Genomic DNA, 23,674 nt, shown 5'->3' with positions numbered 1-23,674 from the left:
ATAAAACTAAAGGCAATAAAACTGTATATGAAATATGATGCAACAAAACTGCCTAAAGAGCGGTACACGTGACCATTGATGGACCAGGAGGTGGAAAAGCAGAAACACAACGACTGGAACAAGACCACATGAACCTAACGGGCCCTGATAAAGCACAAATGTAATGCAACAAAACTGGCTAAACTGGTCGCCTACAAGCTAACCCTAATCATAAAACTTAATCGAAAAAACATGAAAAAGGGGCGGGGAAAAAAAAAAACTAGTGAAAGAAAAAGAAAGTCCAGGAGGGGTAGGCTGGTTTGGAAGAAGACAGCCTACTACTCAGAGCTAGCCTTAGCCGATAAGAAGAGCAATAGCTAGGATCAGGACTAGGATAGAAATAATCACTCAGATGCCTACGATTCTAGATAAAGATACATGCATGCATGAACGAGATCTAGGGAGGCAAGGAAATTCCCCACTATACGATGTAAATAATTGTAATAAAAATAAAATACGCATAATAAAAAAGACTAGAGAAGCACGTGATAAAAACACACCCTAAAAGGTCAAACAGTGAAAGATTCCACAGTATGGATGACCGAGAAACCTAACGAACACGAGGCGAGCTGTGGCCGCCATGCGCCAGACCAGGTGGCCTTATTTCGTACCTAAAAAACGGTAAATATAGGCCCCTGACTGACGACTAAATCCAAACCTTTTCAGGGTACTTAACTTAGCTGCTGCGATAGCTGCACGTTCCTTAATGATGGTAATCCTTAGAAAAGCACAAAAAACACAGCAAAGAAAATCACGTGTTACTCTTAGTCTGCTAACTGAAAGGATGGACACCAGAGGCGCGGCAGTCGGCGTGGCGTGGGGCGTAGCAGTAGTAGTTGCCGCCTCGACCTGTGGGTCGGCTCCTCTCAGGTGGGGGAATTTGTGTAGGAGTGTTCTAAATGGCTAAGAGGTTCGTGGTAGGTGGTCTCACTTGCCCAGCCAGATACCATACCGACACCCTCTTTTTATTTAGGGTGAGCGAGTCAGTTATACTGACATCTTCTTGAATTTATTTTTTCTGTGGTATGTGTTAGCTCATTTACCTTAGAAATAATGAACTTAATGATTATTTCACGCAGCGACACAAACTGAGCCCAGAAAAACGGCATTTGTAAGCTAAAACTCTTATATTCTAGTAATATTCAATCATTTACCTTCATTTTGCAACAAATTGGAAGTCTCTAGCACAATATTTTGATTTATGGTGAATTTATGAAATAAACTTTTTCCTTACGTTCAGACGGTAACTCTTCCGAAAAAATCATAAATTTTTTCGTCCGATTGTCTTAATGTTTGCACCATTTTAAATTAGCCGTTACATAAAGTTTTATATATGTAAAATGTAGTCTCTAGCACAATATTTTGATTTATGGTGAATTTATGAAAAAAAAAAAAAAATTTCCTTACGTCCGCGCGGTAACTTCCAAAAAATCAGACATTTTTTTGTCCTATTGCCGTAGTGTTGGCACCCTTTTAAATTAGCCGTTCCATAGTTTTATATATGAAAATGTGCGCAATTTCATTTAAAATACAACGAAAAACAACCCATAGTTGTAGCTTTTATCAGTTTTGAAATATTTTCATATAAATAACGATAAGTGCCAAAATTTCAACCTTCGGTCAACTTTGACTCGACCAAAATGGTAAAAAAACGCAATTGTAAGCTAAAACTATTACATTATAGTAATATTCAATCATTTACCTTTATTTTGCAACAAATTGGAAGTCTCTAGCACAATATTTCAATTTGTGGTGAATTTATTAAATAAACTTTTTCCTTACGTCCGCGCGGTAACTCTTCTGAAAAAATCAGAAATTTTTTAGTCTGATTGTCGTAATGTTTGCACCATTTTAAATTAGCCGTTACATAAGGTTTTATATATGAAAATTTGCGCAATTTCATGTAGAATGCAACTAAAAACAACCTATGGTTGTAGCTTTTGACAGTTTTGAAATATTTTCATATAAATAACGATAAATAGAAAAAATTCGTCCTTCGGTCAACTTTAACTTGACCAAAATGGTCGAAAACTACAATTGTAAGCTACAACACCTACAGTTTAGTAATATGCAATCAATTACCTTCATTTGGCAACAAACGGGAAGTCTCTAGCACAATATTTCGATTTATGGTGAATTTTTGAAAACTTCTTTTTTTTTTTTTATGTCCGCGCGTTACGAATTCATGCATCATTTTGTGATAATTTCTCTGTGTTGCCATCTCCTACCTAGCCCACCAGACAGCAAACCTATGGGCCAACCTGGTTCTTCGGCGTAGGGACGCAGTCCTCACCCGAGTGACCTGGGCGTGAGGCGGCTCTGGGTCTTCGCAACGGACCAGTGCAGAGTTCCTCCTCTCTCTTCCCAGGAGAGATGGTGGACGCTGCGGTGGAACAACGGCACATTGACGACAGTGAACCGTTTAGTACCACCTGGCAGTCTGGAAGGCGGCTGGGCAGCCTCGAGCTATTGCGGCCAAGCCCAAGAGTTTGGTTAGCGCTTCCTCTGCGGCCAAGACGATCGCATCATCTAAGCCCAGAGGGAAGACGCTGCCTTCAACTTCTTCAAGGAGCGACCGTTCACCAGCCCTCCTCCCACCAGCCCTCCTTCTCACAAGGGGGAGCTGGGAAGAAGAAGTCAAATAGAGGTGGGAAACGCTAGGGGCAGCATTACCCCTCACTTGCTGCTGGAAGTGGTGGGGTGCCTGGCGAGCCATTGGGCAACATGGCAGCGCTATGGAGCGGAGACCTGGATAGTAGACGTCCTTCAGGAGGGGTATCTACTACCCTTCGAGTCTCAGCCACCCCTCACCTCCAACCAGGTCCACCTTCAGACTTACGTTTCCGGATCATCCAAGGACGTAGCACTTCAGCAGGAAGTCCAAGCCATGCTGAGCAAAGGAGCTGTGGAGATCGTCAGGGATCGGTCACCGGGCTTCTACAGCCATCTTTTCCTGGTGGAGAAGTCTTCAGGGGGCTGGCACCCGGTGATAGATCTCTCTCCCCTGAACTGATTCGTTCGCAAGTCTCGGTTCACGATGGAGACGGCACGTTCCGTGCTCGAATCCATCAGGGAGAACGACTTCATGCTTTCGGTGGACTTGAAGGACGCGTATTTCCAGATACCCGTCCATCAATCCTCCAGGAAGTACCTCCGCTTCATCCTCGACGGGACGGAGTACCAATTCAGGGCACTTTGCTTCGGTCTCTCAACCGCCCCACAGGTGTTCACTCTGGTGTCTGCTTGGGCCCACTCGTCAGGGATACGTCTTTTGAGGTATCTCGACGACTGGTTAGTCTTGGCGAGTTCCCGCTTGCAGTTGCTATGGGACAGGGATCAACTCCTCGAGTTCTGTTGTAATCTAGGGATCATGGTAAACTTCGAGAAGTCAGATCTCGAACCCAAACAGAGGATGAAGTACCTGGGTATGCTGATCAATACGGTAGCAGGGCGAGTCTTCCCCGCAGACTCATGAACCAGCAGATTCAGGGAGGCAGCCAACCAGTTCCTGTCTTGGCAGGAACAGCCAGCTCAGCAGTGGCAGGTCGTGATCGGCCACCTGTCGTCACTCAAGAAGTTAGTCCCTCACGGGCGTCTTCACCTGCGGTCTCTCCAGTGGAGACTAAAGGAGGAGTTGGGTGGATCAACAGGGCCAAGGAGGACCCGCCGTACTTCCCCGTGTCCCTCAACGGAGGATCAGTAGGTGAGGCAGGCCGTTAGCTTTTGGTGGTGGCTGGACGACAGGAACCTACGTAAAGAGGAGTGCCTGCTGCGCACTCCCCCCTCCCCGGAGATGTTGCTGTTTTCAGACGCGTCAACCGAGGGATGGGGCGCACACCTGGAGGAGTTGCTGACTGCAGGCGTGTGGGATCATCACGACACGCACCTTCACATCAACGTACTGGAGCTCAAGGCAGCGTTCCTCCCTCCCCAAGAGTTCCAGGACTGTCTGATGGGACACACTGTGGTGTTGATGTGCGACAACACCATGGTAGTTGCATACGTCAACAAACAGGGGGCCTAGTGTCCCTCCCATTGCACCAATTGATATTGCAGGTGCATGAGTGGGCCGTGGCTCACTCAGTAGAGCTGTCAGCTCGCTACATTCCAGGCAAGAGGAATGTAGTAGCAGACAAGCTCAGCCGTCAGGATCAGGTGATAGAGACTGAATGGTCCCTACACCCAGACGTGGCAGAAAGGCTCTTCAACCTGTGGGGGCGTACAGTCATAGATCTGTTCGCCACCCGGCACAACAGGAAACTTCAGGTTTTCTTCTCGGCTGTGCCGGACCCATGGGCAGCTGCAGAGGATGCTCTTCAACACCCGTGGGACAACCTCTTTGTCTACGCCTTTCCCCCGTTCTGTCTGATTCACAAGGTGACCAGCAGAGTGCTGGTCACCCCGAATCTCCGGATGAACCTGGTGGCTCCCACCATTTGGTATCCGGACCTGCTGGCTCTACTTGCGGAAGCACCGAGAGAGATTCCCCCTTGGCACAACCTTCTCTGCCAGCCATAAGTGGAACGGTACCACCAGTCAGTCCAGTCCCTTTGTCTTCACGGCTGGCTGTTATCCACCATCTCTTGCGAGCGAGAGGCTTTTCTCGCCGAGCAACAACAGAGATGGCTGGGTATATCAGACAGTCCTCTGCAGCTGTGTACCAGGGAAAGTGGGCCGTCTTCTGTGGTTGGTGTCGTAGATGGGGGCTATCTCCTCTCAGAGCCACTCTTCAGCAGGTAGCGGATATCCTCGTTTTTCTTCGCCGAGAGAAGCTCCTCTCCGTCCCCACAGTCAAAGGATACATGGACGCCTTGGCCCTAGTCCTGAAACTGAGGGGAATGGGTAGCTCAAACTCGTTCGAGATCTCCCTTCTTATGAGGAGCTTCGAGAGGTCTTGCCCACCTAGGGAATCATGCCCCCCTGGGGTGGGAGTTGACTCTCGTCCTTCTTAGGAGTCTGACTCGAAGTCCCTTCAAAGCCACTCCGAGGACCCATCAGACAGGGATCTGCCTCAAGACCCTCTTCTTGCTGGCCCCTGGCATCAGTGAAGAGAGTAGGGGAACTTATGGTCTGTCCTTTGACGTCAAGCATACCATGGGATGGGGGTCTGTGACGCTCTATTTCGTCCCGAACTTCGTAGCAAAGACTCAGAATCCTTCGGTCCCTGATGATCTGTTAGAGTCATTCATGATCCCCTCCCTATTGGACTTCACCGACAACGATGCGGATTAGATGCTGCTTTGTCCTGTGAGGGCGCTACGGCGGTATCTGAAGAGAAATCGGCCCCTAAGGCCTGAGTGTCGACGCTTCTTCTTTAGCACCGGGGTGACCAAGAAAGAAGTATCCAAGAACACACTTTCTTTCTGGCTGCGTGAGGTGATTAGGAGGGCATACGAAGCTGATGGTAGCGATGACATCCGTACCCTTCGTCCGAGAACCCACGAAATCAGAGGCATTGGTCCCCTTGCGTTCCGCAAGAACTTCTCCGTGGCGCAGGTCTTGAAGGCGGGGGTCTGGACCAACCAGATCACCTTCACCTCCTACCTTCAGGATATAGCCCACAGGCCCTTGGACACTTTTTCCTTGGGACCCGTGGTGGCTGCTCAACAGGTTGTGTAGCTGACCCAGCACCCGAGTGGACAGAACAGCATCGCATCCTTGTTTGACTGCATGAATGGATGAGTGAATGAGAGTGTGACTGGCTTCTCTTCCCCATCTTTTTCTCCCCCTCTACCTGTGGGGATAGGGACGCAGTCGTCACTACGCTGGAACAGGAGACCGATGCAGGTAAGCTACTCGACCGAGCTCCATCCTATCCCTTTCATGAGGGATAGGAGCGATTATCCACCACTTCTTCCAACAAGGGGGGGGGGGGGGGGGTGGAAGCCAACAAGAGACAAAGCCATGACTTCATATTGCCTCTTGCAATAGGAACAAGTTCTTGCTTGCTAGTTTTAAGAGGTACGCTGGCCTCCCTCTTATTACTTGGGTCCAGAGGTCTGACCATTGATCCTGCGGTACATACCCCGATCATTGGGCAGAGGCTAGGATCCCTCCCTCTGCTCTTATGACCAGGGAGGGAACCAAGGTTGGACGAACACCATTCTGTTCATTGACTCAGATTCCACTCACCAAGAAGTGTCTTCCTATTGTTAAAGGACCGATGGTTTGTATTACGTATCGGAACAAACAACAATTTGTCGAAAATTTTATTTTTTCTAACTATACAAACCTGAGGTCCTTTACACATAGTCCTACCTTATGCCACCCCTCTCACTGTGTTTTCCTGGGCCTAAAGTAAAGTGAATCTTCACCTCCCAGTTGCGCGGTGCGCTGACTGTCGGACAAGCAGTTAACTACCGCACTCCCTTGTTTGAAGTTTACAACCGATTCCAGCTGCCGCAAGTTACATTCCTATTGTTAAAGGACCTCAGGTTTGTATAGTTAGGAAAAATACGATTTTCGACAAATTGTTATATTATGGCTAAATTGGGTTTACGTAGGGCAGTTATTTTACTACAGTATATATTTAAAAATGAAAAAAGTGCATTGAATGGTATGTTATTTAACACTGAACTTATTTAATTGTAATTTATGTGTATTTATGGGTAATGTTTTGTATAAAAAGGCAAGGTTAGGGTAATAACTTATGGTCTACAACGAATTAATCCATTTTCAGTTATTTCTTTTGGGAAAAATTAATTCAGATCTCGACAAAATCGCATCTCGTCGCTTCTTGTGGAATTAATTAACATCGAGGCCCGGGGCTCTACTGTAAATACAATTATGTAATGTGTTCCAGAAACCCAAAAATATTAACAAATAACATTTATAGGGAACAAACAGTTTTATATTAAAAAAACGATGAGAAATAAATATAAATGACTTAATGAAATGAACAAATGAACATTTAACATCACACTTACATTTATGGAAGACACTTGTTAGCGTATGGAAGACAGAGAGAAGAGGTTTTTGTTTGGAAGGGGAATCTCCCTCCAGAAGGACTTCTGGTATAAAGGACCCATCTGTGGTTTCTTGTCATCGTCGTTTCTTACTGGCACTGTCTGAGGTTACTTAATGTCTTCTTTTACTGGCACTAGGACCAGCTTGAGAGTCACTGGACCCTGGTCACAAAAAAAACTGTCCAGAGACATTTGTTTCTGGCATTTCTTTAAAATTTGCCTAAAGTTAAACTCAGCATTGTCATTAAACATGTTGGAGACACGGATTACAGCATGTTTGTTGGGATGATAAGTCTCCACAAATTTTTTCACATCACTCCACATTACAGACTTGTCCTTGATCACTGAAGTAGGCATGTTATTTATGCCTATCAGCTTTCTGAATTTTTCAAACCAGCTTCTGCTGGTCTTGAAACCACTAACAGCAGTACTTGTTGTAGGCATTTTCTCTCCGAGATCGGGATGCAACATCCTCCAACACTTTGTTACAAGTTCTATCTAAAATTCTAGTGTTTCTCACCTTTTTTTATAGAAGGGATATCACTTGGAACTTTCTTTGGTCCCATGATGGCTTATTTAGTAGTTGCACGTGAATAAAAAAGCACAAAAATAATGAACACAAAAGCAGAATGGGTCATAAGAGAAGACAGGATGCTTTGTTTGGGAGCTTGGTAAGGGGCCTAGTCATGTGGTTGGTCCTGGAAGGAGCGTTTCCGAGTGTACAAAATCCAAGGATATGAAAGAAACCCAAGACAAAATTTTGTCAGAAAAAGGCTACGAAAACTGAATCGTACGAAAACCAAGGTTCCACTGTACGTACTTAGAAAAAATTTAAATGACATTAAGAGGGCATTGGTTACCAGAATGACTTCTAAGGATGAGCTGTTGCAATTTTTCATAGAAAATATGAAAATGTTTGCTTTTGCCTTTTAGATTAAATTTGGCTCAATTGGTGTATCTGTTGCTTTGTTGCTTGACTCCTTGTGATATTTTTTTTGTGTCTGTTATTGTTATACCACCCATAAAATTGAGCTAACCTCTGAACATCAATGAATACCTCTTAACTTCTCTTTTTATCTGTTTTTGTTACAGTTGAATGATCTTCACAACTCAGTTGCTGCTATAGTATCAGAATATGGATGTTAATCCTCAAGAATTAACCATAAGTTTGTTTTACACAAGACAAGCAGTAAGAATAACTGGATGAAAAAATTACCTGGGTTTTAAAGTTCTATCAATCCATTTTTATTGCTCTTGTGTATAGTAAACAGGTATTTTTGTTTGATTTTAAAATCCTTAGTATTTGTTCATGTATTAGGTTGACAAAAGGTAAGTTATTGGTAAATACTTAGCTTTTTATGAAAGTGATTCACAGCTTATATAGAGAATTACAGGAAAGCAAATGTTGAGTTCAGATAGATACTTAAAAGTGTTTTCTCAAAAGGTCAAATGTATAGGATAGTTAGCCTTGGCAGAAGGGCTCAAATTTATTTAAAGCAGAAGTATTTACTATTTAATGGCAGTACATAAATACAAATTTTTAGTATTGTACAATACTTTTATGTGAAATGTAGTGAAATTATAGTTTTCAAATTGTTGTTAAGCATTTTATTATTAGTTTCTAGTTTTTCACAAGTGTAAACAGTTCACTTAGTGATACTCTGGTATCATGAGAATTGTTTGTCCAGTTTTTTGAAGTTGAAAAATATAATTCTGTTACCCCTAGGGTATTGTAAGGTAATTTTTATGGTACAAGTCCATCAGTTTTTCTTTAGTAAAACTTTGTTTGGACCTAGAAAAATCTAAAAGCCGTAAGGAGGGTTTTTTTCATCAGGAGGAGATTTAAGATTTAGAAGCAGTATTTGTGTAACAACAGGGTTATATTCCATACAAGCCGCTTTTAAGTAGAAGTTGATTTAAGTTAATCATCCAGAGTACTAAAATACCATATCTAAATTTAACTGAATTAAAATTTACCTAGTTATAATCTTGGCACACTTTCCTCCACTTTGTATGAATGCATGCATCCTTTTTATTTAGACCTTATCATACTAATCATCGTCCTTAATATGTTACCCATGTTTTCTTAGGGACCATCTAGAGGACATTACACATTTCAATCCAAGCCAGTGTTAGAGAAACTGCTGCAGTCCCAGCATGTCCCACAGAACCTTCATAGCCCCACTTTAGCCCTAGTTTTTGTTCCCAGTACTCCTTCTGGTGGATCTTCCAAGAATCCCTCAGCAACAAAAGAAGCTCCAGCCTTACTTTCTACGATACCATGAGAATCTTAGTCTCTATCTTTATGCTTGGAGGATCTCCATTACTACCTTTTGAAGTGGGCTCTTCCAGCTAATTTCACATCTTTTGAAGAGGACTTCAGTCCCCATTCTACATCTCCCTCATCGTGCCCTGAACTCCTGTTATACCAGAATATGACTACTTATTAGGAAGTTATGGCCATTTTGGCTGTGGCTTGATTGTTTTGTGGCACCATTCAGTGATTCCAAATCACGCTTGGTATATTAGCAGCGTTTAAAAAATTGTTCAACATTTCATCTTCAAAGTTCTGTGTTCAATATTGAACCAATAGCCATGAAAAATACATCCAGCACACCCACAATTTCAATCATAGTTTCTGATCCAAGCTCCTTCCATATAGCCACTTCCCACAATCAGTCAAAGAGAGATAGTCTCTCCTTGCCAGTGTTTCACATCAGTGGCTAGTCTTTCATTTGTCTCCTAACTGAATTTCTTGTGTCGTCTGACTCCTATTGAAAAGCTTCCCTATTGATTTCAGTCTTCCAATGAAATCTAGGGCTCTCATACAGTACACTATGACTACCTTCCCCTCTGGCTCTGTCAGTTTTTTTTTAATAGGCCTCTGCCTATGTTCTAATCAGTTCAACTGCCTAACTCTTCTCCTAGGGTCCTAGGGCTTGTATTCATATTATCTCTTCCATCGTGCTATCCACCCTCTCCTAACTCACAGCCTCTCTTTCTTAGGACGCAGCTAGAAAATGTGATAGACCTATGGCATGCTGATATTAAAGACAGGCTTGTTCAGCTGGCAGCCACGGAGTTGCAGGTTTGTTCTTTGCCCCCTCTCCTCCTCCCTCCTTTCCCCAAGCAGAATAGGCAGTCCCCCTCCCCTCCAAGCAAGTCTGCAAAGGGTCGGCGCAACCAGTAGGACTCCTCAGCCTATAGCTCCTTCAAAGTTGAAGCAGCAGCAGTGTTCCTTTTGGCCTTGCTCCTCCAAGCCAGGAAGGGGTCCTAGGGGGTGCCACTCCCTACCTGTTGCCACAGGTGGGGGGATGCCTGGCTGGCCATTGGGTCAAATGGCAATACCATGGAGCAGAGAAGTGAGTAATAGATTGAGATAATAAGAACATGAAGGATCACAATGAAGGATCACAATGATATTGCAAGTTAATACATGCTTGAGGGTGCAGAGGTTGTTTGCATAGTGATATTACCTTCTATATATGACTGGCAAAAGAACTAGTATTTCTGGGAACATTCAAATGAAAATAGGCATATGTACATATACACAGTATGAATGTGAGGTTGTGATGAAACTGAATTTATATGTAGTGCATTGTTATGAGGAACAAACCAAGTTCCATAGGATATTTCTCAAAATTTAGGTATGATCATTAGCTATGGCTTGTTTCCATTAAAAAAAATTTATTTACTACAAAAATATAAGTAAATATTATATAGTTATAAAACAAGCATAATTTTAACCAATATTGAGAAGTTAAGGTTAAGGAAGCACCCCTAAATGATAATAGTTGAGTAATGTCTCTGTGAATTAATTTCAAGTTGAGTTTAAAGAGGTAAACAGGGTTTTTATGAAATATTACAACCACATTTTATAATTAGTTTTTATCAATAAATCATTCATTATTTTCAGTAAACTGTAGAGGGATAGCGCCGTCTTGGTCCTAAGTTGCAACCTATTTTATTTATTTTTAGTTATTTTTATTTGTATTTATTTATTGATTTTTATTTATTAATTTACTTTTATTTATTTATTTTGGTTGATTTGGGTTATTTTAATATTTATTTATTTAGGCTTATTTACTTATTTTTGTTTACTTATTTATTTGTCTTTATTCATTTTTGTATTATTTATTATTTTGGTTTATATACTTTTTTTTTTTATTTACCTTATTTTTATTTATTTTTATATCTATTTATTTATTTATTTTATCTACTTATTTATTTTTATTTATTTATTTATTTCTTTTTATTTATTTCTTTTTATTTATTTCTTTTTATTTCTTTTTATTTATTTATTTCTATTTTTATATTTTGTAAATTTTTATTTATATATTTTTATTTATTTCTTCCATCTGACTTTCCACCCTCTTAACAATTGTTTCATTGTGCAACTGCGAGGTTTTCCTCTTATTACACCTTTCAGAGCCTCTCGATGTCAATTTCTGTTTCAGTGCTGAATGATCTCATAGGTCCCAGTGCTTTGCCTTTGGCCTAAATTCTATATTCCTATTCTTATATTCAGTACAGTAAGATGTTTTTGAGACAACAAATGTCTATTCTCCTCTGCCAACGATGCTTAAAACCTTAGCAACGGAAAACCCTGAATGCCTGGGCACGTGTTGTCGAGGCCGTGAAGACTCGGAGGAAGCCATAATACTAAACTAAAACAATCACACATAACACACTGAAAGACAGAACACGGCCACAAAACAACTGGCTTGGAAGGAGAGCAAAGCGCAAGCGTCTACTCCCCAAGGCGGTTAAGGAAAAGAATGAAGCTTAACAAGGTCTGGTGTGCGGTCTCTGACCAGCTATCCTTGCTTTACAATCTTTGATTGTGTTGACCGGTTACCAGCTGGCACTTGGAAAGTTATCCTATTGTTAAGACCACAGGTTTGTTAGCTATGAAAAATACAAATTGATAAAAAATTTGTCAATTTGGTTACTGTTTTTAGTGAGTCTTGTCCAGTTGGGTCTATCTTGAACAGCTCATCATAGGATGTCTTCTCTGATGAGTAGCATACTGATTGTTTGTCGTCATAAGGGATCACCTCACTTTGACAAAGCAATAGGATATTTAGAACATATCTGTGCCGAGTATTTTGTCATAGGACATCCCCTTGGGGTATCCTATTATCTCGTCTGTGCATGAAAAGAGCTATGTTAGACCTCTTCTCTGTGACAGAAGCTAAGAGGTCTTCTATTCATGATCCCAGAATTGCTCATTTTTTGTTTCTGTTTTTGCTGTTTTGGTAAAGCCAATCTATATTTTGTTAATCTGTTGATATCATTATGTATGATATTAAGGATTGTTAAGGTTCATTGGCATTAGTTGAGACAGTGTTGATCAAGTGTTTGTTGTGAAATGGCTATGCATGATTGATTGAAAATAAAGGAAAAGAGTTGTTTGTGACACAATAGCCTAGAAAAACTCTATAGAATAGGTACAGACAAAATAAAAAGTGTTGAGGATCTATGCTATGGAGGATAAGTAGAGAAAAATTAAAACTTATGTTGGAAGTTAAATGCATTAGTTTGTTTGTCATGGTTATTCTGTGAACCAGCAGTTTTTTTTTTTTTTCCAGAACTAAGTGGCTAAAAAAGTTCAAGAAAACAGTCCTGTGTCACAGTAGCCTCTTGAACTTTGGATGGAGATTTCGGTTCACTTTAACTTTCTAAATATTTTTACCTTGCAGTTCAATTTCAATCTGTTACATTAATGAGAGGAAAGAAAGTACTTGTGTAAAACTGTATTTGAAACAATGGGGGGAGTCCTGCCAATTTGGCAGTTTAATATCTAATGGTTGAAGTAACACGAAAGTCTGAGAAGGGACAGTGTATGTTGTTGCAAAATTCCATTAGTATAAGAAAATCTTGAATGAATTTATGGATCATGAAAAGAAACTATGTGAAATTAGGGACAGTGAGAGAAACTGCAGATGTGAAAGTGTTTGCAATAGAAGGTTGGGAGAAAATTTATGAGGATAAATGGAAAGCAAGGGTATTGAGCATTAACTGTTAATATGGTTGTTAGAAGAATGAAAGAAGTTGAATTATAAGTGTTCAGGAGGAACCATGAGTGATAACCATAGCAATTATAGTGAATGATTGTAGCATGAGAGAAGGGGTTAGCAATATCTTGGTTAAAGCAAGGAAGGTAGCAGGGTGTTTCCAAAAGATAGGAAGAACCCTGTTTTGTGTATGGAAGCCAATTTAGGAATGGATGAATAAATTGCTCAATCAAATCTTATATATGGAAATGAAATGTGAATGTTGAATGCAAATGAAATACTAAAAGGTTGAAGCTTTTATAATTAATTTTTTTCTGTTTCAGTGCAAAGTAAATGATTAGTAAATACTCAGGACTGAATTTATGGAAACAAAAATTACAGCTCTGCTGTTGGTGGAAAGAGGTAGAGGAGGCACAAGGAGAGGCATTCACCATGAGCAGGTATATTTAAAGGAGACAGTCTCAACAAGTAGATTTTGTGATTTTTCTAAAAATCTTCCTTGAATATATCTTGGGTATTCTTAGTATTCCTGAAGCCCGTTAACAATAAGAAGGGCTTCTCAGTAGTAGTCAATTCTGTTTTGCCCACTCAAGTTGACCTTGCGAATACATCTATCTTTTGTAGTTAATGCCTTGGTGGCTGTATTCTAGTAGTATTTACCTTCCGATGGTCACCATGAGGGCTTTTAGTTTTAACCTGTTTCCAGCTCGGGAGACATTCCCTTTTGGTTGTGGCTGTGGGTAGATTAAGTAAATTTTCTTGCCTGCATGATGAGTGGAAGTTGCCACCACTTGAAGGTGATCAACATGTAAATACAAATAATTCATATTTTGTCTGTTTGAAAGGCCTGCTTGCTGACTGGTTGATAAAGCCCTGGAGTTTGGCATTTATAATAGATCTTTATTAGTTCCACGAGTGGTGGTCAGTGAACTTGTCTATTTGTTTTCATTAAAAAGAGCAGCAGATATAGAACTGGTAGATGTGTGAGGTATGATTTAAAAATGTGCATTATAGTTCCTCAGGTATGTAGCTATGAAAAATACAAATGGTCTTAGAAAATTTGTCATTTTACAGTAAGTACCAAATTATTCCTGAAAGGGGGAATGAAGATTGTTAATGACAACAGCAAAGTTCTCTTAAAAAAGGTTTAATATATTTGGTATATAAAAAACAAATATAAATGATCAGATTGTCCCAAAATCACAGAATTAGGCATCAAGGGAGTTGTATATTTCCTGGAAGGTATTAAATATGTTTTTTAAGACTGTGACTTGGTGTTTGTGACTATCTTGTAATATCTTCATCAAGTTCTTTTGTTCCTTGTAAACTTGTCCTTGGTAAATTTTTAACAATTTGATAACTTCATTATTTACATTTGCACTTTCTAACAATTCTGGATAAACGAATGCACGAGAGACATAAACTTGTAACATGTCTGTTGGTATTGCATAATCTGATGGATAATGAAGCATTATAGTTCGTGGAGAAACTCCTGTTGTCCGGCACTCGATTACCTTTGATTTTTTATTCACTATCACTTTTGTAATATCAACCTTTATTTTTTCTTCCTTGGAATCTGGACTACACTTGAAGTAATATTGAGAGCTTGGTTTTGATTTTTGCACAAGATTATCATCTGTATCTCTTATTAATGATGTACTCCTCTCCTCTAATATATCTTCACTTTTGATAATAATCTCATCTAGTAGATTTTCATTTATGTTACTTTCATCTGATACTATAGCTTTTGTTTTTCCTTGACTGTGAGAAAGTTCACTTTCTAAGCTGAAAGTTGATACATGTCCTGGAAGAATTTTATTACTATCTCTCGTCATTTTCTTCACTTTTCTATTACTGGCATTATTAATAGAATAAATTTTTTTGTGTTTTTTGTCATAATTTAGTTCATCTGTTGACACTTGGATACTACGCTTTTGTTTTGGAACATTTATACGAACGTATGACACCACATTACCTGGGGCATTAAATTTCGCACAGACTTTCAGCTTTTTTATGGGGCTTTTTGGAATGCACTCCAGTATAGTACTTTCTATATCTTCTGGTGGCCTCTTCAGTGTCTTGGTCTGTTTTGCAATGCCAGTTTGACATTCATAGTTAGACACACAACTGATGCTATGGATTTTTACCTGTAAGCTAGAAGGTTTTGTTTGTAAAACTGAAGGGTTTATCAGATGCAAAATGCAAAGTTGCTCTGCAAAGTTTCTATATCCACCATAACTGTATGTGGTTACAAGATATTGCCACAGTTCATAACAATGTTCAGGAGATTTACAATATCCCTGATTTAGCAGATCTTCATTTGCTGACTGAAAGGCAGATTTCTCAAGATTTTGTAAAGAACGAGGCTGTAATTCCCAATTTATAATGTTGTCAATAAGCAGATATACTTCCTCAACACTCCACTCACTTGTCTGCAAATTATATAAAAAAAAAAAGAATTAAAAACATGAAGAATACTATACAGTAATATTCAAAACCTCTTCAAGAATGCTGCCATACTAATAGTCTATTGCACTAAAAATTAAAAACTTTAAAATAAGCAATTTGAATTTTATTTAAACATAATTTGAAACTTAAGTAAAAGTGCAGTGAATAATTTAGTGGGAGGTAATTTCTCAATACAAATCTCTGCCTTCTAATGTGGGGTACCTATCCCAACAAGTATGCCTAAACATCTGTACACTACTCCATAACCATAAAGCCAATAATAGGTCAAATATTAGACAGTTTTAATATAAAAATGTTGGATTACTTTCAAATTGACAGTAGCTTATAGCAACATTTATGGAAAACTCTGATGATCCGTTTGAAAATGCTCCACTACTAAAGAATACAAGGTAATAATAAATTTAGAGACATATTTCTTGAGGCTAAATTCCATGAATTTACTAATAGTTCCATAAGGAACATACTTTTGTTACCTAAAGACACTTGAAGCTACATAAAAATCAGCAGCAGCAGCAGCAGCCCCAACAAGAAACATTGGTATGTATATAATTCATGAGAGAGAAATGAAATTTAAATTAAGTATTACTATGTACTATCGGCAAGAAAAATTAAGAACTTTATCTTTGGACACATACTGCTCAACAATACCACACCTGGCAAATCTAGAAATGGGGCGGAGATTTAGGATAGACGTCTTTGTTGCTTTCTAGATTTCCAGTAACTTTAAACCATAAAGATTCTATATTAATTCTTTAATCATTTATAATGTTGGTTTAGTAACATCAATTCTGAGTAGAATATTGATCATCCTTTTTTAAAAACCTACCATGAAACTTTACTTACAAGTGATGTTTACTTACAAGTGATGTTTGACACTAAAGTGACGTAAAGTTCATGCAAAATTGGAAATGAATCTTAAATAATGAGAGAAAATGTTTTAAAACTTGGGCAGTACCGGTGGAAATTGTGAGGAACATTACAGTAATGAATGCAATATTATGACGAGAGAGAGCGAGTCCATAGGCCTGACTTTATAAACTTAAGACCGAAGGTATGTTTTGTATATGAACAAATAATGAATTAACATTAGTATAAATACTCAGCGACAGCTGGAAACCGGTAAAGTTTTAAAAATAATTGTGTTCGCAAGGGACTATTGACATCTGTGCTTGGTCATGAGACATGTGGAGCCACCAACATACCCCACTTTAACTCGTGACGCCGTTAGTTATTCTTCCAACCCAGGTTAGTTATTTTCTTACCGCCTTTAAGAGAGGACATGCTTTGCCTCCGTCCTTTTAAAGCCGGTTTAGTTTGCCCCCTGTTGTTTTGAATCTGTTGTTTGGAATTCCCGGGACTGTGAACATGAAGCCTTCTCATGCTTTGAGACTTTCTGGATATCACAAGAAGCAGATAAACACCCTGATATTTTCTTCGACAATTTTGATGTCTAGGTACTCATCATGTAGTAAGTCGTAGGTGCAGAAACTCTTTCAAGGTACAGTTAATTTGTTACCTGTGCTTTGGAATATCACATATTCATATGGGTTGCCTGTAAATCCAGAGCTTGGATGTATCAGGATGTGCTTTGGGAAGTAATTATGACTAACTGTGCTCCTTTCCCTGCGGGGAGAGGTGTGCATCGCCATCTTGTTTTCATTCCAGATACATGGGTAGAGATGATGCATGTGTGCAGTCGGCGTTAGGCTATCAGGAGAACCAACCCAAGAAGGACAGTTGGTTTGATGTATGTATAACGTCATGCTGCCATCCAGGGTCCCACGTGATGGATGTCCCTTTTATCCTGATATGCACTGAATGGCGGTCGGATGCGTCGCCATCTGTAAAGAAGCAGATAGTGCAACAAGGCAGCCTTTAATGTCAGGTTGCTATGCCTATGAGAATAACATCAACAGCCTTGCACTTCTGGTAGGGTGCTGGCTTCGTATTCGAGATGCTCAGTGACGTCATAAACCTGGCGACCTCCATGACGTCACTTCACAGCTGCGGCCTACACGGAGACATTCTTCCATTTTCACTTTGAGGTATAAGAGTAATTTACAACTCTGCTTTTGGATTTGGAGATTTTTAATGCACATTGTTTTTGAGAAAAATTACAAGTGTTAGGAGATGTAAGTCACATAATGGAAAAGACAGGTCTTTCCTCTGTATCCTTCCGCTTAGGCGTCAACAACTTAGGCAACGTCTTTGAACGGCAGTGCATTCCTCTTCCTGCCAATCCTGTAGAATAGGGACTTCGTAGCTGATCCTCGAGCCAAGAGGAGAAGTTTCTTCTCCATCTTCTAGCCAGGATTGTTATATCCCTATTATATGAGAGCACAAGAAGTAGTTGTAATTGCCGAACAAGTGAATGTTGGAAGTTTAGTCTGGTGTGGCTGTGAAGAGTTGGAGAAGGCTAGAATCAGGGACTTCGTGACTGATCCTCATGCCAAGAGGAGAAGAATAATTTCTTCTTCATCTTTGAGCCAGGACTGTCACATCCTTGTAAAGAAGAACTGCCACAGAAGGTTGGGTCTCTTTATCTTGGCTGCAAGAATACCATCAACAGCCTCACGCTTCATCAAGTGTGATGACGTCATAGCCAAAACCGCTTGCAAAATGGTGGTAGTCATGACATCACAGCCCACTGCTGCCAACCTCAAGTCATCTTCGGTGGCATCATTATATTACACTTTCACTTCGGGAGCGCACACTTATGGAGAAATATGAATTTTCTCGCAAGATAAGCTGTGCCGTTGTGTGCTCCAGTTATGTTTGGAATAAGGAATATTAAGCAATACTTTAGCTCAGTCAACTTTAGACGGTTGCCGTAGGTTGTCAGCAGTCCAGTGGTAGACTAGGCTGTGATAACCATATCAGCTGTAATAACCGTAGATCCATGACGCCGCGATTACTTCACAGCCTACTGCTTCTCGATCTACTTCGCTGCCTCCAGAACCAAATACGCTTTCTGACTCATTGGTACACACAGTAATGAAGAAATTACAAGATGTAGAGGTGAAAATTGCTAAGAAAGACAAAAAGAAAAGGCGTGATTCGTCTTCTTCCTCTAGCTGGTGTCATCGCTAAGTTCGATGACATCACTGCGTGTACCAGTCTAGCATTGGAGGATACGGGATTTTGTAACTGATCCTCGGGACAAGAGGAAAAGAGTAAATTCTTCTTCATCTTCGAGCCAGGACTGTCACATCCCAATCAGCAAAATGTCAAGAAGTCAGTGGCTGGTAAGCTCAAAGCAAGCGGACGAAGCCGTTTACAAGAGTCCGAACGAGCGAAAGCGTCGCTGGCCTAGCGGCCGACACGGAGTTGCCAGTGGAGATTACAAAGAGTCTAAGGGAGACTACAATGCCGTTGGTGAACTTGATACATACGCCGATGCTTTTACAAACTTTTTTTCATGGACTCTAGATGTCAGAGTAATGCAATATGATAAAATTGCTCTCACATTTGTACAGTAATCCCCCACCTATCTCTATTAATGGGGACCAGAACCGACCGCGATAAGTGGAAAACCGCAAAGTAGGTTCCCCCCTATTTTTTAAATACATACATTTTTTTGTGTGTGTACATGTACATGTATAAATAATAACTGTATTCTTATAACAAGATACGTAACTCACCTCTATCAATGACGATGATCTTGATAAATGACGATTATCTTGATACATGATGATGGAACACCTGTGCAATATGATGGAGGTGAAGATGAAGATGATTTACTGCACAAGTTAATAAGAGCTTTACTGCTCCTCAGGTGACGCCTCATCATCAGTTGTTAGAGACGGTAGATCGCCGACGGCAGCTTCTGATAGAGCTGGAGTAACTGCAGGAGGCAGCGTAGTGGCTCAGTAAAAAGCCGGAGAGGCAGCAGGAGGAGTATCCAACACTTCTGCATGAGGTTTTTGGCGCACTAGGAACATCGTGATGGGAAGTTGTTGACATTGTTTTTTCATCTGAGCAAAGATGCTCTTGTACAATGCCATTATACCGTCAATACGGTTACTGAATTCGATGGCTCTGACCATGTTATCATCGATTCCTTGTGCCCTTTGTTGCATAGCCCATGCCATACTGCAGAGCTCTTGCAGATTGTCCAATTAAGGCCACTTTGCTCAGGTTCGTCGTCGTCGGCTGCCTCTTCTTCCTCACTCGGCGATCTTGTCATTTCGACAAGGTCCTCGTCGGTTAGGGGCTCCGAGTGGCACTCGATCAGTGAGTTGACATCTTCCGCCGTCATGTCGAAGAAACCTTCGTTGGCTACCAACCGCGCCAGCCTCACAGCCTTATCTACGGTGGAGTGATGAACTTCCTCTGGCATAAATCCCTCATGAACGCCAGGTCTGCTGCATGTCCTCCTGCACAGTTCATCAAGAGAAGGACCTTAAAGGGCAGCCCATTTTCCGCACGGTATAACTTCACCTGCGGGATAAAGCAGTTCATGAACCAGTTGAGTGTGAGGACTTAAGTTATCCATGCCTTCTTATTACTCATCCAATAGACGGGCAGCAAGGCTTTGTTTTTGTTTTTCAAGCATGAGGATTCAACGACATGTAAATTAAGCCAGGCTTGAGCATGAAGCCCACGGCATTCCCGCACGAGCAGTGACTCTATATTTATGGGCCTTGAACCCTGGCTTCTTCACTTCATCCTTGTAAAGGAACGTCCGAGACGGCATCCTCTTCCAGAAGAGGCCCGTTTCATCGATATTGAACACCTGCTCCGGGATATAGCCGCCCTCTTTAATTAATGTCGGGAACTCTTCCTTAACGTAACGATGAGCTGCCTCTTGGTCTGCCAAGGCGGCCTCTCCCCATACAACGGAACGCTGCGAAGGCCAAACCTCTTGAATTTCTCGAACCAGCCCTTGCTGGCAACAAAACCACGTTTTTCTCGTAGGGCAGGATCATCTTCATCGTCGTCATCACCATCATCATCTTCGTTCGATCCCCCTTCAGGAACGAGGCTATCATAAAGGGTTTTGGCTTTAGTTCGAATGACGTTGGTATCGAGACTAACCTTCTTTTCCTGGCAGGCTGTTATCCACGCTGATAACGCATTCTCCAATTGCACAATCCTATTATTATGAGGAGTTACAACGAGCTTAGTGTCCTTGCAGAACGTTATTGAGGCAGTTTTACGGATTTTTAATTCATCTTTTTTTATGTAGCGAACCGTTGATTCATTCAGTCCGTACATGCAGGAACAGATGCCTAGCTACTGCCTGCCTGAAGCATGTCCAATAATTTCACTTTCTCGTTCACCATCATCATTTTTCTCTTCTTCTTGGGTTCACCAAAGGATGTAGAGGGTGTAGGACGTTTAGGAGCCATTTTCAAGGGTGTCACAAGCACTATTTTGCACAAAAAAAGCACAAAAGAACAGCTAAAACTTTTACGCGGCAAGAGTAAGCGACACAAGCGCAAGAGAACAATGAATGCGGTCTTCCTTTGCTGGGCGCTTGGCAGGGAGAGATGCGCCGTGTCTGTGTTGATACCTGATGTTCTAATGTACTCTCTCTGCCTTCTGCTAGCACCCGCGCCATTTTTTTTCTGAACTTTGAATTTTTTTATTAATATTTTTGAAAAATCCGCAATGCACTGAGGGCGCAAAACTTGAGGCGTGAAGTAGTAAGGGATTACTGTATATAGGATTGCAAATAGATACGTTCTCAATCCTACTGACTATTCGAGATTGAGCCATCAGTGGCCATTACAGATCATAGATGCCGCGGCCGTATGGTCGGACGGCCATGACGCATCCGGACATTTGTCAGAGGATAGGAGTGAGTTAAAGTCTCCTGGGGCTGAACACAGTACATTAGAACCGGAGGAAAGAGAAAACAAGAGTTTCTGGCTTCATATGTGGAGGTGATTGATTTGATTCGTCAATTCAATAACCTTTCGGGGAGCACGGAGACACGTAAATGCACAGATTGCTGGAAGGCTATGGATTCCGCTTAGTAATCGTATACAGCCTGAATGGTGGGAATTAGCATAATTTGGGTTGACCCCAGGAAAACTTCAAATCTTTACAGGTAAGAAGAATTCCCATGTTTTATATACTTGTTGGTATAATCTGGTTTGTTCCTATAAGAATATTGACCAATCGCTTCGACTCTTACACAAGTAGTTAAAAGTTAATCGGAAGCTTGGTTCATTAGAAGTAAAGTACTGTAGAACCATTCTTCTTAATGAAACTGTATGGAAACTTAAGTCGAAAGGAGGAGGTGAACTTCTTTCTTTCGGCACTTAAGGTAGCCAAGCCTAAGTAGGGCACTTGTAACCTAAGATGCTATAGCCAGGCTAATTGAGTCATACCTTTTAGCCTAACAAGTGGTTAAATTTGTAGCCTATTCCAGCCAGTCCAAGACTACTGCTACTATCTTAATAAATCTGAGTAGTAGTTGTTAGCTTAGACTGTCCGACCTAACTGGTTTGGGTATGCATGTGCTGGCTTGGACTAGCTAATGGTTGCGGTTTAGTTTTCAAACCTGCATTTACTATCTTAGATTAATCTGAGTGGTACAATTCTTAGTTAGCATAGCCTAACTCATTGGTTAGATGGTTCCGACATACATGTCAACTTTGCCTAACAGTGGGTTGATGACTTAGCATGGTCTGGCTGCTTGAACATGCCTTTACTATCTTAGCTTGGGTGAATTAGTAAGGTTATAAGTATAGTCGAGTATAGACTAGTGCCTAGGCTACCCATTCGAAACACTTTTACCACCTCAGCCTAGGTTGTGGTTGTAGCCTAGCATGTATAGCCCAAACTTTCTTGAACGACTTTAACCTAACCTAAGTCATTTAGTTTCTAGATTAAGCTAGCTATACTCGCCTAGCCTAATAAAGAGTACATCTCGGATGAACTTAACCTACTGTAAGTGATGGAGGAGTTAGCCTAGTCTAATTGGAAGAGTTAACATAGCCTAACCTAACCAAGCCAGGGTCAACCTGGTCTTGCCAACTTGAAATATGTTATCAAATAAGTACTCAATTCTTAATTGACTATACCTACTTAGACTAGTCCAAGTGGTTTTTGGCTAGATTAACCTAGAATTTGCAAATGGGTCTCTTTCATCCTAGTCTAGTTTCTATATTAAGGTCATGAACCTAACATAGAGGGTTCGGGCTTCAGTTGGCTAAAGCAAGGCATTAGAACCTCATCATATTTGGAAGGGGAAGGTGGGGAGTTTCCCATTCTTCAGGAGTGAGGTGGGGTGAAGTGACGTTGGGTACAATTCTGGGCTAGGTTACTCGAGAATAGCACCATGGTGGTTTCTGGCAATTTAGGATTACCCTTTGGAAGGTAGCATATTGAACATATGCCCGTATATTGTAACAGATCACCGCATAAGGTGTTTTGTGGTTGGGAAGTAACATTACTTGTGGAAAAATGAGCCATGTCCTGTTAACAGATTAATTCCATGGGAATATATTATCATAGGACATTCTCCTGGGGTTTTCCTATGATATCGTCCATATAATTGGAAAAGTTAAGTGTTTGCGATACTGGGAACAACCTGGAGGTTACACAAACTCTAGGTTCTACATGTTTCTCCATGTCCCGAACGGAAGAATGGGTTCCAGTAATTAAGGAGGACCCAAGATGAGTGACTGATAAAGTTTATCATAGCACAATCATTGCTACCAGGTTCGTGTGGGGAAGAGGCACCACCGATAGGTAGAATTAATATCTCAAGGTCTGGAGGTTGCCCAGTATCCCTTTTCGCACTAATAGTTTTACTAAGATTTTGGGTGTAGAGTGTCACCTCGGATGTAACACGACTCCAAAGGTCTTTAGCTCACATATACAGAATGACTCTTTGGCCGTGATTGCCTGTATAGTGGAGCTTTCTGTCCATTAAAGGCATTCGGTCAGTAGACAATGATCTAGTGGAGAGGTTGTTAGAACAGAGGGAAGTTTCTCTGTAATTACATGTATGGTGATATACATTGGACTGGTGATTGGGCATGTGAATATCACTTCACACTGAGTAATCTTCAGATGAATCAGGAGCAGTGAACTGGCTTGGGCATATAAGAACTCCGATCTGATAAAGTGAAATCATACTCTGTATCAGAGTAGGCTTGATGGATTAACACCAGGCACATACATCAGTCACGTTACAGGAAACTGAACGTGGATGGTGGTCTTCCTCTG

The 23,674-nt window shown here is 40.9% G+C and overlaps 2 protein-coding genes across 4 annotated transcripts in view; both read right to left on the bottom strand.

Moving 5' to 3' along the window:
• The window catches only part of LOC135215358 (protein D2-like), a 340,036-nt gene that overhangs the window by 188,247 nt on the left and 128,115 nt on the right, over window positions 1–23,674 (bottom strand). The gene's annotated exons all lie outside the window — the stretch shown is intronic.
• Window positions 14,153–23,674, bottom strand: part of LOC135215350 (uncharacterized) — a 61,978-nt gene continuing 52,456 nt past the window's right edge. For all 3 annotated transcript variants that reach the window (XM_064249907.1, XM_064249910.1, XM_064249909.1), the window contains one exon: window positions 14,153–15,453. In XM_064249907.1, the coding sequence (XP_064105977.1) occupies window positions 14,230–15,453 (1,224 nt within the window). In that variant the 3' untranslated portion in view covers window positions 14,153–14,229. The remainder of the gene's footprint in view (window positions 15,454–23,674) is intronic.

This window comes from Macrobrachium nipponense, chromosome 5 (genome assembly GCF_015104395.2).
Source record: "Macrobrachium nipponense isolate FS-2020 chromosome 5, ASM1510439v2, whole genome shotgun sequence".
NCBI lineage: Eukaryota > Metazoa > Arthropoda > Malacostraca > Decapoda > Palaemonidae > Macrobrachium > Macrobrachium nipponense.
This window is presented reverse-complemented; position numbering and strand designations above follow the sequence as displayed.